The 19,305-nt window shown below is 32.3% G+C and overlaps 1 protein-coding gene across 1 annotated transcript; it reads left to right on the forward strand.

Moving 5' to 3' along the window:
• The first annotated feature begins 12,673 nt into the window (after positions 1 to 12,673).
• Positions 12,674 to 14,699, forward strand: LOC107918412 (transcription factor HHO3). Its single transcript, XM_016847972.2, has 5 exons — positions 12,674 to 13,204; positions 13,288 to 13,514; positions 13,607 to 13,937; positions 14,026 to 14,102; positions 14,190 to 14,699. Exons 1-5 carry the CDS (start codon positions 12,862 to 12,864, stop codon positions 14,541 to 14,543), a joined length of 1,332 nt encoding a protein of 443 aa, XP_016703461.1. The 5' UTR covers positions 12,674 to 12,861; the 3' UTR covers positions 14,544 to 14,699.
• The last annotated feature ends 4,606 nt before the right edge of the window (positions 14,700 to 19,305 follow it).

A 19,305-nucleotide genomic window follows, 5' to 3' on the forward strand; every position in this document is an offset into this window, starting at 1 on the left:
TTATATCTTTCAAAATCAAGCTTTGATTTTCAATCCCATTACAATTTCATCACGAACAGCCCTTTAAAAACCAAATTTATAGAAATTTAATGTCACTTTTGACAACTTTTCATTTTAGTCCCTAAATGCAAAACTAACAAAATTGTCCTAAAACATTTCCAAGCTTCAAAATCTTCCATTTAAAACAAAGAACATCCAAAAATAATCAATGAAAATTTTAAAAAACTTTAACAGTTTTGAAAACAGAGATATGGGTTAATTAAACCTAGTTATAACGATTTAAAAAACATAAAATTTACGAGAAACAATTTAGAAAATGATTACCATGCAATAGTTCTAATCATGGTCAAATATTTGGTTCTAAAAAAATGGTAGTTTCGGTGAAACAAAAGAAACATTGAAGAAGATGACATCTTTTCTATGTTTTTAATTAATGTTATTTAATTAATATATTTTTTATTTTATCTAAAATAATGCCATAAATCGTCCACAAACATTTAAAAAGGGCATATTTACCTTTTAAATCCTTAAACCCGCTTTAATCATGCATTTTAGCTAATAAAATAAATAGTACTTAACTTTTACGTCTATTATGATTTAGCTCTGTAAATATTTAATAATAATATTTTTGAGCTCAGTTTATGAAAACGAGGTCACAATACCTCATTTTCCAAAACCACTAGCTTCCAATACGCATCACCTGTACCTTGACTAACTGGCCAACAAATAAAATTTATTAAACCACGATTCACTATTATACTATATTTAACTTATAAATATTAATTAAATATATCTACACACTCTCTTGTCAGAATTGTGGTCCCAGAATTACTGTTTCTGACACCACTAAAAAATAGGTTGTTACATTTCATTAGGTTGGTTACAATCTATTAAGATTCTCAAATGGAAATGGGAATATGTTGCGATGGACTTCAAAACGGGACTACCATTATCTCTGAAAAAAAGATTCACTTTGGGTAATTATTGACAGATTTACAAAAAAAAAACTCATTTTATTCCAGTTTGAACAGATTATTCATTTGAGAAGCTAGTTGAGTTATACGTTTCTGAGATTGTTGGATTGCATGGCATGTCATTATATATTATTTTTTACCATAACTCGAGGTTTACTTCCAAGTTTAGGGTAAGTTACATGAGACCCTAGGTGCCAGATTGAATTTCCTACAACATTTCATTCTCACTCTGATAAACAATTTGAGCGGATTATTCAAATTCTAGAAGGCAACTGCAATGTTGTATAAAAGAAAATTATACCATTAATATAGTTTGCATTTGATAATTGTTATCAGTGGAGTAATAAAATGGCACTATGAAGCTTTATACAGATGTAATTACAAAATTTCTTTGTACTGATCATAATTGAATGATGAGAAACTGACAGGAAATGATGGTTATGTGAAACAGAAGGAAAGGTGCAATTTATTGATATGGTTTGAAAGCTGCCTCTGATTGTCAAAAATTGTATAATGATCTGAAAAAAAAAAGATATCGAGTTTCAGATTGGTAATAGAATATTTTTAAAAGTCTCCCTATGGAAAAAGGTATTACAGTTCAGCAGAAAAGGGAAGCTTAATCTGAGAATTATTTAACCATATAAAACTATCAAGAGAATTAGTGATGCAAGTCTCAATCAATTAGTCTTGTGGCTTACAAAATTAGCAGTATCTTCGGAACTCGAAAAGATTCATAATGTTTTTCACGTTTCAATGCTACGACGGTATAGGTTAGATTCCTATTATGTGATTACTTTCGATGATATACAAATACAACCTAACTTATTATATCCAGGAGAACTAGTCAAAATTTTTATCTTTGGAAATAGAAGAACTACAAAATTAATTACTACCATTAATGAAAGTTCTGTGGTATCGATTTGGAACTGAAGAAGCTACGTGGGAAAAATGAAAAATTTATGAGATTACAGTACTCGAATATATTCACATGTAAAAATTTTGAGGACGAAATTTCCTAAGGGTAGGAAAGTTGTAACAGCTCGTGTTTCAATAGTGTCGAAAATAGTGGTTTTTGGACCACAATTTCGATAGGTGAGTCCGTAAATATTATTTAATATTTACGAGTCAAGTATTATGATATAGTAAATTTTGATTTGATAATTTTATTACATTGGATAATTGGTTGAGTACAAGTGGTTTGATCCTAAAGTCAAATGGTTTTGGAAAATGAGGTATCATGACCTCGTTTCCATAAATTGAGCCCGTAAAAATTTTTATTAAATATTTACAGAGTTTTTATATAGGTGTATTTAATTTTGTTCCTAAAATTTTAATGATTGGATGATTAATTAAGATACAAGAATTAAATCGTAAAAACCGTAAAATTTAATTGCTATAAAATTTTAATTAATTGAAGGAAAGATTGGATAATTACACCATTATTAGATGGTCAAATGGTGGTGATAGCCAACTACCACCCACAAAAAATTTTAAGTAAAGTTATTGATTATTAATTAAGTGTTAACTAGGGTTAATCTTAATAATTATATATTAATCTTAATATAAATAATAAAATGAATAGAAAAACAAGACATGTCTTCATTCTATCATCTTCTTCACCGAACCTAAGGGGGAGAAAAAGAGTTTCAAGTTTCTTTTCATTTGGCCATTGCAGGGTATGAAATTTTAAGTCCATTTCTCATAAATTTTACGTTTTTAAAATCATTGTAGTTTAATTTATATAACCCAAGTATTAATTCGTAAAAATGTCAAAGGTTTTAAAAGTTACCATTGATGAATTTTAAATATTTTTGATAGAAAATGGTAGGTTTGAAGCAATGAAATGTTTAAGGATGATTTAATAAAGTAAATTTTGTTTATTTTGCATTTAGGGACTAAATTGAATAAAATGTAAAATTTTACGAAAATTATGTAAAATAAAATTAAAAGATTATAAGCATGAATTTGAGTGTTATTATGAAATTGGTATTGATATTTCGAATCTTAGCTATTATATAGATTAAGTTTTTGACTTAGATGAAAAGGGGAAAATTGTTGAATAGTCCCTGGTATCTAAAGTTTTATCGTTTTGTCAGGTAAGTTCAAAAAATATAATTAAATTCCAATTTTTGATGTGTTATACTTGATTTTGATATGGCGATTGTTGGTGACTATGAATTCTGGTATAATGTGAGGATAAATCTCGATGAAATTAGTAAAAGTCTCGTATTGTGAGGATAAATCCGAAGGTTCCAAGCTCAAACATGTATTGCAGATTCGAGAATATAGGTATATTAAACCCTGGCCAGGCTAATTGTTGTGTAGGTTTAACTTAACGGGTGACCAGGCACTATTATTCATTATTCGTGTAGGTTTAACCCTGATAGGTAACCAAACACTATTATTCATTTTTGTGTAGGTTTAACCCAAATGGGTAACCAGACACTATTACTTTCACCTATGTACGGAGTTCTTCTATGAATTTTCATTAGGTAGAATTGTGAATGAAAATGTGATGATATGCCATTAAATGTTGGCAAAGTAATTTACATGATTTCGATATAAGGTACAACTTGGTTTGAAATGAAAATGTGAATTATTGAGGTTATATGTGTGATTGAGCTCAAAACCTTATATGTTAATGATGTTGTTTGAATCTTTATAGGTATATTTGTTTTACATAATGAATTTGTATGGGATAAGAAATTGAGGTAAGTAAATGTTTATATTGTATAAGCTTACTAAGTATTTTATATACTTACTTGTGTTACTATTTTTTTTGTAGATTTTGAATGTTCGGAACGTGTCAATCGGATCAACGAGAAGCACACACTAATTGTCTCTCAATTCAGTAGACTTTTTGATCTTTCATTTTGGTTACTTGTGGCATGTACATAGGTTAGATGAACTTATGCAAGATAGTGTGTATTTTGGTATAATATCATTGTATTTAAACTTATGTTTGTGGTTTGATATATAATGTATGGTTAATGTCAAGTTTGGTGTTTTGAATGGCATTGTGCATATAATTTAGCTAGTGGTATGAAATGGCTATAAACTTTGGTTTTTGTTAAGCAAATATTATCTTTGGCATTGTTCAAGTTGTGAAATGAAATGGTTAAAACACAATTGGTAGTTGAATTGAGTTCAATTTTTTGGTTGGTGCCAATGAGGTCATATTGGTTGTATGTTTAAATGATTATGTGAATTGAGGTTTTGGCCTTGAAATGTGTATGATTTGGAGTAGGATTGAATGACATAAAATGACATTATAGGTTACTTGGTATGGATGGTATGTAACTTGCACAAAAAAGGTTATTTATGCTTCACATGGGCTACCACACGGTCGTGTGTCACATATAGGTAGTTGACACGATCGTGTATTCCACACATTCAGGTTGGTTTTGAGTTCACATGACCACAATTAGTTACATAGCCCAGCGACATGATTGTGTGACCCTGGATTACACGGAAACAGTTTGTTACAAGGTTTGGGAACACGGTTGTGTGAAACAACCCCACATGGCTTTAGCCTGTCACATGGCCGTGTGACCCTTGTGTTACCTTTTTACCTAACTTTTTGTAAAAGTTTCAAAATGCTCCCAATTTGGTTTTTTGCACTTAAGGGCTTTTGTAAGCTCGGTTGAGACTCAATTTTGTTTGTATTGCATGTTAAACATAGACTTAAATTATATATTTTGATTTATTAAAATTTATTGAGTAAATTACATGTGAATGTTTTTATTTACTGTTGTAACATCCTATAGCTCGGGTCTGATGACTAGATCAGGTATGAGGTGTTACATGTCCAACACACGTTTTGGATAAGGATGCAAAGAAGTTGGATGTATGGACATAATTGTGCATGTTTGTAGGATATTCAAAAGGAACAAATGGTGGGTTATTCTACAATCCAAAAGATAATACGATCAAAGTTTCTTTGCATGGCTTAAAATTTCCTTGTAAAAAGATACATGGATAATTTTAAGCCTCGAAGTAAAGTGGTACTCGAGGAACTTTCGAGAGTTGTAGAATAATCACTAAGTTCAATTCTTGAGAAAGTTGTAGAAAAACCTACAAATGATCAACAATATAGGGGAATCCTTCGTAGTGGAAGAGTTTCTAAGAAATTGGACTTCTTCATCTATAATAGTAGTATATATAATACGAAAGCTAATCATGAGAATGGTGATCCACTCACTTACGAGGAGGCTATGCAGGACTTTGATTCCAAGTTCTAGAAGCAAGCCATAGATGTCAAAATGAATTTTATGGAATCTAATACGGTGTGGGAACTTGTAGACTTATTGGTTGGGATTAAACCTATAAAGTGTAAGTGGATCTATAGGAAGAAGAGAAATGTGAAAGGGAAAGTGGAAACACATAAAGCTAGACTTGAAGGGAAATGCTACACACAAAAAGAAGGTATCGATTATGATGGGACCTTCCCTCCGGTAGCTATTCTCAATTTTATTTGCGTACTTTTATCCATTGACATTGCTCTCGATTATGAGATTTGGAAAATGGATTTCAAGATAGCATTCTCGAATGACTATCTTGATGATACCATTTACATGGCTCAGCCCACTGGCTATGTTGTCAAAGGAAATGAGCTGAAAGCTTGCCAACTGCTAATATATATTTATGGACTTAAGAAGACATCCCACTCATGGAATAAAATATTTGATTAAATGATTAAGACTTTTGAGTTTAAGCAAAAAGTTGATGAACCTTGTGTTTATAAGCGTATAAAGGAAAAAAGGTGGTATTTTTTATTTTGTATGGCGATGATATTCTACTTATCGAAAACAATGTAAGAGAACTGTCATCAATTAAACTGTGGTTAGTTCAACAGTTTAACATGAAGGACTTGGGTGAAGCTAGTTATATTCTTGGAATTCGAATCCTTAAGGATCAAAATAATAAAACCATAGCTCTATCACAAGCTTAATACATTGATAAGGTATTGAAACAGTTTACAATGACCAATGTAAAGCCAGAGGCTCAGTCAATTGCATCGAGTTTTTATTTTTTTCTTTGGATGATAGTCCTAAGATAACAGAATAAAAAAACATATGAGTAAGGTTCTATATGCTTCAGAAGTTGGAAGCCTTATGTATGTGATGCCTTACACACATCTAGATATTTATTTTGCAGTGGGAATGGTTAGTCGATATCAAGCGAATCTTGGTCTTAAGCATTGGTAAGCTGTATAGCATATATTAAGGTATCTTAAAAGAACTAGGGATTATATGCTTGTGTATTCTGGGGAGAACCTTACTCCTATTGGATACACAGACTCAGACTTCTAAACCTGTAAAGATTAGAGGAAATCGACATCAAGAAATGTATTCATCCTAGGCGGTGGACCCATAGTATGGAGAAGTGTAAAACAAACTTGCACTGCTGATTCTACTATAGAGGTTGAGTATGTGGCTACTTTTGATGCAATGAAAAAGTGATATGGCTTCAAAAGTTCTTAACAGATCTTGAAGTCATTCCTAGTATAGAAAAAGCTATAACACTATATTGTGATAAAAATGTTGCAATAGCTAATACCAAGGAAAAAAGAAGTCATAAGAGGACCAAACACATTGATAGGAAGTATTACTTGACATGAGAGGCAGTAGCTGAAGGAATTGTAGATGTGGTGAAAGTATCTTTTGAATATAACCTTGTGGATCTGTTTACTTAGAATCTTGTAACTAGGAGTTTTAACAAACATGTCGAGGATATAGGAGTGCGAAACATGACACATTTACTTCACTAGGACAAGTGGGAGATTGTTGGGAAATGTGCACATATTGTAGTAAACAAGTAATTATTTTCTATGTTTTTGAATGATTAATAAATAAATAAAGTTAAGTACATATTTCACTATTATGTCTATTGTATTTCTTTCTTTCATATTTTGCATGCATAGCGAAATTGTGACAAGCAAATATTAGCTCATTTATTGTTTAAGTTCAAACTAATGATAAGTGACATTGTAAGAATGTTTACATCGTAAAAAAGATGAGTTACTTTAGTAGATAATCTAAATGAGTCCGTAATCCTGTAAAAGAATCAAAGTGAGCATTTGATTCAAATACATAGAAGGATTATTATGTCGTCTACAATTCCAATTGGAGAGATTATTAGTCTTGGCAATCGGAGCAGTTGACTTTACGAGAGAGACATAGATCTATTCATTGAAATGATTATACATTGGACTGGATTCAAGATGAATTAATTTTGAATCCATTTGTGAATTAATTCACTTGTGATGTTCATTGTGTGATTTACCTAAATCCCGAGTTAGTCACTGACTATGCGTATGTAACTTATGTGCTTTGATATAAGTGGAGGCTTATGCTCTAAAGATGATCGAGCCCATAGCTGGTATGTTGGGTACATGACTTGTGTATGGCATTGTTTTACTAGCAATAATGGAATCCACAGCTTAATTAAAGAGTTGACGATATCCTCTTGTTGGCATTGTGTGGACTGATAAATATGGATTGTGGCCATGAGTTGCTTGTTCTCGAACGAGAAATTTATCAGAGTCATTTGTTGATAGTGATCATATTAATCATTAAGAAGACACAATGGTGACAATGAGATGAAATAGGATTGTATTGAGTGAATGGATTTAACTCAAAGAAATTAAGGATATCATTTGAGGGTGACACACACACGACGAGATCATTGGACAAAGCAGTTGGACGAATTTCTTTCGTAAAGAGTATACAATAAGGAGTTTTCAATCATGGTACTTCTTGTGGACTGACTCAATGATTGGTCCCTCTGCTAGCTCAACAAAAGCTTGATCGGACTACATTTGAATCAAAAGAAAATCCTACGACTTTTGAAATAATTTAATTGAATCACATTATTCGATGTGGAATTAAATTAAGCGGTCATGAGAATTGTTCAACTAGAGAATTTGATTAAAAAATTTTCTTGAAAAACTATTTTGGAAAATCTAAATGATTTTTGGGAAAATTAATTTTGATCAAATAAAATCATATAAATCAAATTAATTAAAATTAATATGATATTTTTGGAAATTAATTTTCAAGTCAGACAATTGGCCTAATGGATAATTGAACTTGAAAATTAGACTTGAGATCGAAACTTGGGCCTAAGAACCCAAAATCGAAGCTCAAAAACTGTTCGAATCGAAACTGGTATGTGAAACAGATTTAACGGTCTAACCGGTGGCAGGATCGGACCGGTTGAGTCGTTATTGGCCTGGACAAAATCGATAATAGTTGAACCAGCTTGAGGTGTCGTGAGGGTATCTGCCGTAATTTGGTGTGGCAGATAAACTAGATTTCGCACTTTAGGAGCTTGAACATAAGCATTTTAATTAAGTTTTAATTATATTTCTGTAAAGTTTAATTAAATTTAATAAAATGTGTAATTTAAGTCTTTTATTGACCTTTAGGACCGAATGAGGCCTAAGGGTGAGCTAATATACTTTATGAGTGTGCAGAAGACAATTATAAGGTGTATTAAATCAATACTGGTCCCTAGGTTGCAACATGGAGCATTTGATGTCACAACATAGGAAGCATAAAGAAGAATTTCCAAGGCTGCCTTCAATGTTGTGACATTGCCTGAGGATGTTGGACATACCCCTGAAGACACCCTGAAGATAAGCATAATGCCCTCGATGTCACAACACAGGACTTGGTGTGTCACGACATTACGTCTGTATGGGAAATAATTACGAGTTAGGGACGTTTTAGTCTACACAATCAAATGCTAAACAAGAGGACGACAGCTAACCTAGGGTTAAGGACGACGATCACCCTAAAGTCTATAAATATGCTCATTTAACATATGTTATGGACACCTTTTCATATTGTATAATTTTCTCTTTAGACCTAGCCTTTAGTTTTTCCCTTTTCTTAGGTTTTAGATTTTATTTCCGTTTTTGTTATTTACTTTTGTGAAGAAATCAGATTCTAGAATTACTGCCAAACTCTGTGAGGATTCTGTGCTTAAATTAAATACAATCAGGCTTCTTCTAAACCCTACTCTTGAATTTTTCTTTATGTTCTTTCTGTTTATATTCTTTATTAAATCCATGAGGAACTAATCCCTATAGAGGGAATTAGTGAGTGGAGATAATAGAGGGAATTAGTGAGTGGAGATATGAATAATTAACTGTTTTGTAAGGATTTCTTAAATGGATCAACTATTTAGGAAAGGAAGAATCTAAACCCTAGGCCTTACAACCCTAGGAAGTCATCAAGGTTAACCCAAATTTGGTATGACCTATCCATGAACACCTTAACCCTGAACCAGTTTGGACTGTGAGGTCAGAAGATAAGTAGTCCTTACCGACTCAATATTTCAATGGACGAATCGAAAGATCCTGCTAGGGTACTTATTAGTTGATTGAATAGGAAAGCTCGAGATGGTGGTTGATTATGACTACCAAAGCAAGCTAAACACCTATGCCTAGATTTGATATATATATATTTGATTATTGATTTCTTGTTTCTCATTTATTTACTTTACTTTTATTTCCTTTCTTACTATTTTTAAGATAGTTTATCAAAAACATTTTCTTTTGATGATTCGTACTATAATCCACTTAAAGTACTAATTAGATCTATTTATGTTTAAATTAGCATTAATTTAGTGCTCACCTCCCTTGGTTACGATCCTCGAAGTACTTACCTACTCCGTTGTAACTATATGCAAATATCGTTTTTCACATCTTTTGTGCAGGATTTCTACTCTGGATGTTGGTACGTCCGGAGGCAATCAGGTGTCACACCTGCAATGACACCACCGAGCATGACGGTGTTGGTGGTGGTGACGACAACATTTTAGTGGCTGGCGGGTGGTCCTTCGACGGTTAAGCAATGGAGGAATCACACTCCTATTGCGACTCTACTAGATAATTTAATTTCAGATTAACTATTTCAAAAATAATATTATTTTAATAGATTTAATATTAAATTTAATTTAATACTTATCTTAATATTATTTTATTAATTTAATATTTAAATGATTATGTTTAATTATAGTTGAACTCTTTAAACTCTCTCTATATGAACAGAGTAAGGTGTCATTATTTGACACACTTGAATTCAAGAGAAAGTTGTAAAGAGAAATTTCTCTAAATAAATTATTTTAGAAGATTCCTAAAGATATTTTTCTTATTTACAACTTGACCTATAAGTTTAGAGAAATTGCAAAATTTCCCCATTGGTAATTTTGTGAAAATTTTTCTGATTCGAAGTGAGCCTACATCGGTAGACGTGAGCTTGAGGATAGCGGAGAAGGCTACTCATTCAAAGCATTCATCCTAAATGAATCGAAAAGATATAATTTTGATTAAGAGTTAATTACTTTAGATATCAGAACCAAGTTCTTACTTTTTAGAAATAAATTTAAAACTCTAATTTTTCCTTAAACCTATTTTCCCCTTTTTTCCTAAACCCAATTTTCCAACAGAAATTGGCATGATTTTCTCCTTCCCTCAATTCGCTTCACGATTTTCTTCTAACCTCAATTTGCTAATTACAAGATTTTTTGAGTCTTGTGACTTGTCAATTAAGATTGCAACCTTATACTTATTGGATTTTTCGAATCTTGCAGTTTGTCGATTTAAGATCGTAATCTTATGCTTAAAAGATTTTCTGAATCTTGCAGCTTGTCGATTTAAGATCGAAGCCTTATACTTACAAGATTTTTTGTATCTTACGGCTCGTCAATTTAATATTGTAGCCTTATACTCATAAGATTTTTCGAATCTTGCAGCTTTCTGATTTAAGATTGCAGCCTTATACTTACAAGATTTTCTGAATCTTGTGGTTTGCAATATCGCAACCTTATACTTACAAGATTCTCAGAATCTTGCAGCTCGTCGATGTAAAATCCCAAACTTATACTTACAAGATTTCCAAAATCTTGTAGTTGCCGATTTAAGATCACAACATTCTCATGTAGTTTATTTCAATTTTAAAGATGCAAAACCCTCAGAAAATTAACGCAGTTTTTCAGTACAGTTCACGGTATTTTAATAGTGCAATCCGCAGTATTTTGCAACATCGTTCGCATTATTTTTACAATACAGTTTACAATATTCTCACAATAAAGCTCGCAATATTTTGCAGTACCAATTGCACTATTTTTAAAGCACAACTTGCTGAAATTTCATTGTACAGCTCGCTGAATTTTTGATGTACAGCTCGCTTAATTTTTCGATTTATAGTTTACCATATTTTCACTATATTACAAGTATTTTCGCCATATAGTTCGCCCTTTTTTTGCTACGCTGCTCACCATATACACCGTTGTTATCCCCAATGTTAATGCTAAATTAAGTGGCAGTTTTAACGTTATGAAAAATAATATCAATACCCAAATCAGAGTTAGTGACACGGTCAAAGAATCAAATATTACACGCCGTTGTTTCACAATAAAGCTTACTCAGTAAGTTTTAATTAAAGCTTACATAACAAGCCCTCAATTACACGGGTAAGGTGTGTAAACTTATTTTAGAAGAGCCACTTTATAACTCTTCTTCAAAAAAGTGAGAGACAAATTTGTTATATAATACCTTACAAACCCGAAATTTGGTCTACCTGGGTGATCCAAAATCTGACTCAATTAAGGAAGGGATGTTATCTAGCTCACCCTTCTACTAGCTCGCTAGTTAGTCACTCCCCCAACTCGCCACCTCCCTATTCGTATAACCGTAAAGATACAAATCCTGGGAACCCCTCAAAGGATATGTGTCAGGTCTAGGGGGATAACATGTCCTCATGCATGACACCTAGTTATTCCCTAACATGTCCTATCAAAGAACCATGCCTTACAAATACGAGTAATCCTAAGAGAGGGGGAAAGGGGAAGGAATCATCAATAGAAGTATAGATAAAATAACTGGTGTCATAACAATGGTCAAGTTTCTCTATCAAATTGGTGCAATGAAAGGGGCTTTAACTCTTAATCTTACCAAGAAGGAAGCTGGGTTTTATATACTACACCAACAGAAAAGGAGAGGGATGGAAAATGGGGAAAGGGACGGTAAAGGAAGAAGAGAGGAAGAGGGGTTATTATTATTATTTGTTATTAATATAATTATTAATATAAAATTTAAATCTATTATAATATTTTTTAAAAATATTTATGTAGTTTTATATATTTTTAAATTTTATATATTATTTTTGTTAATAATTTTTTATATGATTTTTTAAATTTATTATTATATTTTAAAAAGATTTATGTATCTTATATATTTTTTGAATTTTTTAGATTTAGGATCAAATTAAGACAATTTATAAATTTTGAGGGTTAATTCTTTAAAATTATGGCTAAAACGACATAATATGTAAAAGTTGAAAGCTAAATTTATTATTATACCAAATTTTCAACTACCACGTCACCCATTAATGCAATTAAGGGAAATGGATAAAAAATCAATCCTAACTAGTCGGATGGTCAATTTAAAAAAAATTCATAATTGGATGACCATTCTAAAAAAAATCATAATTGAGCGGCCAAGAAAAAAGATAACCAATAATTGGATGACCTATGGTGAATTTATCCAATTTAGAAAGGGGTGATGGATGATTTTGATCTTATCTGAAAATCAAGAGGAAAGGGCTAAATGATGACGTCACTGCCAACTCACCCCTAAACGACAAAATCGAATCACTTTGGAATATTCATCTCTCTCTAACCAAAAAACCGAAACATGAAAGATTCGCCTTGTTATGCGACGGGCCGACGGCACGACTTTGATGTTTTTTTTTTCCTTTCTCTTTCTTCCATTTGCTCGCTTAATTTCCTTCCTCGATCCATAATGTTATCTTTTATTTTCTCTCTCTAAAGTAAACATTTTTTTTTCTTTTTCTTGGTACCAAAGTTTATTCTCCTCATGATTCTGTTTATACTTTATATCCTTTTAAAAAAAAACATCACAACTAATTCCCTTGACTTAGCTTCTCTCATCTTGTTCGGATCTCTCTATGCTCTTTGGTCTGAAACCAACCCTTTCCCCTCACATATATTTATATCATCCACTGTGTCTGAAAATCCTCGGTGTGGAAGAAATAAAATTACTTTTTTAAGTAAAGAAAATTTCCTTGCTATGATAGATATGGATTACGCTCAAAAAATGCGCAAATGCCATGAATATGTGGAAGCTTTAGAAGAGGAACGACGTAAAATCCAAGTCTTTCAACGTGAACTTCCGTTGTCTTTTGAGCTTGTCACCCAAGGTTTGTGTGTTCTCCACTGACCATTCATTTAACTTCTTTTCCTTTTTGCTAAAATTTGTGTTTGGGTGTGTGTTTTTCAATAGCTATTGAGTCATGCAAGAAAGAGATGTACATGCAAGGTCAATCGGAGTGTTCGGAACAGACATCGAGTGACAGTCCTGTTTTGGAAGAATTTATCCCCATCAAAAGAAGCTGTAATTGCTCTGAGGAAGACGATGATGATGATGATGATGATGATGTTGCTGCTGCTGATAAAAAGAAATCTGATTGGCTTAGATCTGTTCAGTTATGGAATCCACCCTCCAAAGAGGTAACCTTTCTTCTTCTTTTTTTTTTTTTGGGGGGGGATTTTTTCTTTAATTGCAAAAGAAAATATTTAACAAAATTTGGGATTTTTGTTAGGGTGTGGGCAAAACTGGAAGTGGGGTACAAATGAAGGGAAATGGTGGAGCATTTCAGCCGTTCCATAAAGAAAAAGGTAATGTAGAGAAGAAGAGCGTTGAAGCAGTAGGAAAAGGCAATGCTTCGGCTACAGCAACTACTACTACTACGAGTGCTTCTACGACAGAAAGTGGGAGCAGAGGAATAGCAGCCGACGATGGAAATACTGATAAAAAAGTAGAGAAAGGGCAGCAGCAGCAGCAGCCGCCTCAGAGAAAGCAAAGGCGGTGTTGGTCGTCGGAGTTGCATAAACGCTTCTTGCATGCTCTTCAGCAACTCGGTGGTTCACATGGTGAGTTTTGTCATTTGCAGTGTGCAATTTTTTTCGATTTCTTTGTTGTTGTTGTTGTTGTTTATGTAATTGGAATTTGTTTTTGCAGTGGCTACGCCTAAGCAAATTAGGGAGCTGATGAAGGTTGATGGACTTACAAATGATGAAGTTAAAAGCCATTTACAGGTTTGTAATTGTTCTATACTGATTTAACTCATTAACTACTAGATTTAGGGTAGCATATCTAGCTAATGATCTGTTTGTTTGTTTCAGAAATATAGATTGCACACAAGGAGACCATGCCCTAGTATCAACAGCAATGGCAACAACCCACAAACACCTCAATTTGTGGTGGTTAGAGGAATATGGGTGCCTCCACAAGAATATGCCTCGGTGGCTACAACCGCAGCAGTATCAGGGGAAACCAGTGTGACTCCGAGTCCGAACAGCGGAGTCTATGCTCCGGCGGCCGTCCCGTTGCCGACGCTAGCTAAACCATTAGTGCAAAGACCGCAACGATCACAATCTGAAGATAGAGGTAGTCATAGTGAAGGGAGAGTTCACTCAAATTCAGCATCAACATCTTCCTCTACTCATACCACAACAGATCGGTTCCTTGCGTTTTAGTTATCTTGCTGTACATTTTTTTCATTTTTACCTGTAGTAGAAAGTTCTATATGAAAATAACCGAGTTTTTGGCCCTTTTTTTTTTTACATCTTCTTGCGCTTTGTTCAGTGTATATCAGCCTTGTTTAATAAAAGCAGAGCATCCTTTTGGGTAAATTACTCACTCAACTTTTTAAGTCTCAATATTTATATATTAGATTAATTTATTTTTAATTTTAAAAAATTTAACTCTCAATTTTACATTTTGTGCAGTTTAATATTTTTTTAATTTTACTTTTTTTTTTACCCTTTCACCTAAATTTTTTTAAGAAAATCCACTCAACTAAATTGATAGGAAATATATACAAAATAGGAATATCCAAAAATCTAATATAATAATTTATATATTCTCTAGTTCTATTAAAATTAACCCTGAATATCACAAATAAAAATAAAATTGTAAAAAGAAAAATTTAAATTACGTAATATGTAAATGTTCATGGTTAATTTTTTTTGTAGAATTAAGATTAAATTGGCACAATATATCAATGTTAAGGGTTAAAATTATTATTATATCAATTTTAAAAACTGTCAAGTTATTTATTTATCCATGACCATAAAAGAAAATTCTTGAAAAAAAAAACTAAAAAATAGATGACCACCAATACCAATATAATAAGTTTCCAATGTGTATTCCAAAAATATATATTGAGAGTGAAAATAAGGGTAAACAAAAGGTATGGTGTTTATAATAAGGAGAGGCGTGCATGCATAGGAGTTGGGGGAATATTCTGGTTCTTGAAGAATAAAATTGAGCAATGAAACGGATTGATGTATTAGTTATTGTTTAGAATACAAATTGAGATGTTGTCGTATCATAATTGTCCAAAATATATTCCATATTAGTTTAAGTTATCTTGAAGGAGAGGCCAGAAGGGGGCATCTATCTAAGTATCTATACAACATATATATTTGATCCTAAGAATCTTGGGATCGATCCAGGATTTGTTTTGTTTAATATCTTACTTTGTTTCCTAATCAATAACTTCAGCGTCTCTTGGTTGAATGTAAAGGCCAAATGACCCTTTCCATCCCCATAAAACTGGTCACATTTAATTATTAAATGAAGCACCAAAAAGGGTCATTTCTTGGTTCCTTGTTTCTTGATGACAGAATATTCGGGACACCAAACTTGTTAGTTCCAAAAATAAATACCCAATCACATTTTGTTTCTTTCGACCGAGTTCTTGCTTACCCTTTTTATCTTTTATTTCTAGGGGCTTACCAAGTGCAAATGCCCCATAACCTAACATGCAATGCTAATAGTATCCCCCTATTCCACAAAAACAGGACCTTATAAGGCTTGCTCTTTCTCTCTGCCTTGTTTTTCAGATGATAATAAGGTTACGCATTCACAATCAATAATAATTAACCATCAATTTATTCAAAATTTGCTTTGCTTTGATTACTTGTAATAAAAAAATCATTTATCATATATGTATTATAATAATTAAATATAAACTAAAAATTATATACTACAAATTTAAACTTGAAATTAAAAAGTTAAGAAATAACTTTTGTAGAAAAATAATACTTCTTCAAGATAAGCGAAAATTATTCTTTTTCTTTGCTAAAAATAAATCATGGGAGGAACTAAATACTACCCATTGAATTAATTTATTGCTAACCTATGTGTAAAAAATAATACTCCATAATATTAATGTTTACACATTTTTTTAATTTGATATTAATTTTAAATTTGTCAACATCCGATAAAGACTAAATTTATTAAAATTTATAAAATTAAAAACCAAATTGACAAACTGTTTAAACATTGAAAGTTATATTTATTATTGTAACGATATTATTATTTTCATCATGATAATTTTACCTTTTACTCACGATAATTTCAATGTAATATCTGTGATTCTACCATTGATATGAATTGTTTACAAATACTTCCTCAAAATTTGATCTCAAACACAAATTTGAAATGAAATTTATAAGTGAGCGGTCTTCAAATTTAAATTGATTTTAGTGCAAAAATCGAACCATTTTTTGCATTTGTGCCCTACAATTAGAGGTGTTCATGGGTCGAGCTGAGTTTGGGCGGGCCTTACCAAAATTTTAGGATCGTTTGCTAGGCCCAGCCTGGCCTGAAAAACGGACCTAAATTTTTGTTCAAATTCTGCTTGGATAAAACTACTAAAACCCGGACCCGGTCCATATTAATTTTTTTATATAATTTTTAAAAAAATATAATACATAAAAATACTAAAAATATTAAAATAAATGTTTCCCAACAAATTGAAAATAAAATTTTAAAAATATGTATACTTAAATAACATTAAAATAGGTGCAACTTAACAAGCAAATACTTCTAAAATAGTAGCAACATAATAGTGAAATGGTAGCAAAATAGTGAAAAAAAACAAGAAAAAAAAAGCAAACAATAATAAAAAAACAAGAAAACAGTAGAAAAAACAATTTTTTTTGCATATTAGGGCTGGGTTCGGGCCAAAAAAGCCTTATCCAAGGCCTGACCCATTTTTTAAACGTGCCTTATTTTTTTGCCTAAGTCTATTTTTTGGGCCTATATTTTTATCCAAACCCACTCATTTTTCGGACAGACCTCCGACATGGCCCATGAACAAGTCTACCAACAACAAGAAGAAAAATAAACAAATAAATAAAACTGACATTAATTAGCCACGTGGGAGGGAGGCCATTAACATGGCAAATTGATGACCGGTTTCCACAAATGCATATTTTTTAGTGTAAATTTAGATTTGTTTATAGGCCGAGTTGAGCTCAACTAAAATTTTAGACTTAAATCTAGTCCAAAAAACGAGCTTAAATTTTTGTCTAAACTTGATCTAAATTATAAATACTAAACTCAGACCAAACCCGACCCAACCTATATTAAAAGTTTGCTAAGTGACTTTCAAGGAATTACTAGTGTTTTGCTAAGTGACTCTGTTGGTACTAGTCTGAAGTAGACTTTGATCTATACATCTATGATAATCCATCTCTCTAGTTTACTTTATTTTACCCTAAAAAAGAACTAATGCCAAAATTTTATGTTTCTTACATGTTCTCAACACCAAAAATGAAGCCCAACCTTCACTTACTAAACCATAACCTGACATGCTTTCAAAGAGAAAGTGAAATATCACAGGGAAAATGTCTGTAACACATTAAGTTATTTGGAATCTTCATAGTAAATAAATGGGTAAATGTAGACAAAAATCATATTGATTTTAAGTGGTTTAAAACCTAAATTCATTCGCTTATTTTCACAACTATGTCCTAGCTAGCTCCTGGAAGACAATCAACTAACTATAAAGAAAACATAAGACAGAAATCAATCATTGCTTGGTATGGTTATCAACTCTTGTCCAATTAATGAACTTTAATTACATTATACATGCATAAAAGGATAGAGTTTGTTCAAAAAACAAATTAGAAAAGATAGCGTAAAGGAAAAGCTTGTGGCAGAAGGGGAAAAAATTGAGTAGTTTCTTCTCTTTTTATTTCATTTGGTTGATAAACAGAACCAGTTCCCTGTTCAACTGATATAGTGAATTGATTGCCAATTGCCAAGTACAAATAACATACATAGTCTTTCTCTATCTTAAAACTCAAAATATATGAACTGTGAAAGCAACAGTAGAAGTATGGTGCATAGAAACCGAGCAGACTAGTGGGATAGCGATGGTTGGAGCGAAGAAGGCGACAGAGAAAGCAGCAATGGTAAATGCTAGTGACAGAGGAAGCAACAAGAAGATGAACGGCGCAATTCGCAACACTAATGGGCTAGAGTGGGACAATATAATGGTGATGGGTGCTGACAATAGAGGGAGCAGGAGTCGAAGTGGACGCCGAAGTGGTGAGCGAGAGACGAATGGGCAACGACGTTGGAGGTGATTGGTAAAGGTGGTGAGCGGCACATAGGGGTTTTGTTTTTAGGAACTGATAGTGATTAGGGATTTGGAATATGGGGAATTAGGGATTGGGAATAAGTTAAAAATTTTAGTTAAAAATTTTAGGCCGAGCCGGGGCTCAGAGGAAAAAATTTTGCTCGACTTGTTTAGAAACATGGGTCTTATTCTTAAGCCCAAACCTATTTTTCGGGATTATATTTTTGTCCAAACCCTTTCACACTTTAGGTGGATCTTCTGACCCATGAACAGGTCTATTTAAATCCAACTAGAATTTGGTTTTCTAAATACAATTAGAAATTATTTCCTACTTCAAGTAAAAGTATTGCTAACCAATTTATAAATACTCATTTTGGCTCTTTTAGATTAAGTTTTGCTAACCAAAGCAACTTTAAAGTTTGGACTAGACAATTTTAGTTTTTATTTACGTCCCTTACATCATCACTATATATATATTACATTTTTAAACTCATTATGGTGCTCTTCAAAGATCACAAAGAATATTTAGTCATACTTTTCCCAAAAAAAATTAGAGCATTAAACAAGGTCGCATTTCGTTATTGGCAAACCTATATCTAGTAGGTACAGACTGTCATGAATCTCATTCGACTTCCCGATTTCTTTGAAAGGTTGGTTCATGAAACTTTCTAAATCAATATTGAATTTTCCAAACGTAAGGAGTTTCCGATTAAATCTCCATACTGAAAGTACCGCGAGTGAAAATTTAGTCACACTAAGAAGCCAAATTATATTTGTGGAAGCTTGTTGGGGAACCGACTTTAAGATTTCTAGAGACATCAACTATATAGATAGAGATATTGGAATTGGGCCAAAAACGTGCT

The sequence above is a fragment of the Gossypium hirsutum genome, chromosome D13 (assembly GCF_007990345.1).
Source record: "Gossypium hirsutum isolate 1008001.06 chromosome D13, Gossypium_hirsutum_v2.1, whole genome shotgun sequence".
Classification (NCBI taxonomy): domain Eukaryota; kingdom Viridiplantae; phylum Streptophyta; class Magnoliopsida; order Malvales; family Malvaceae; genus Gossypium; species Gossypium hirsutum.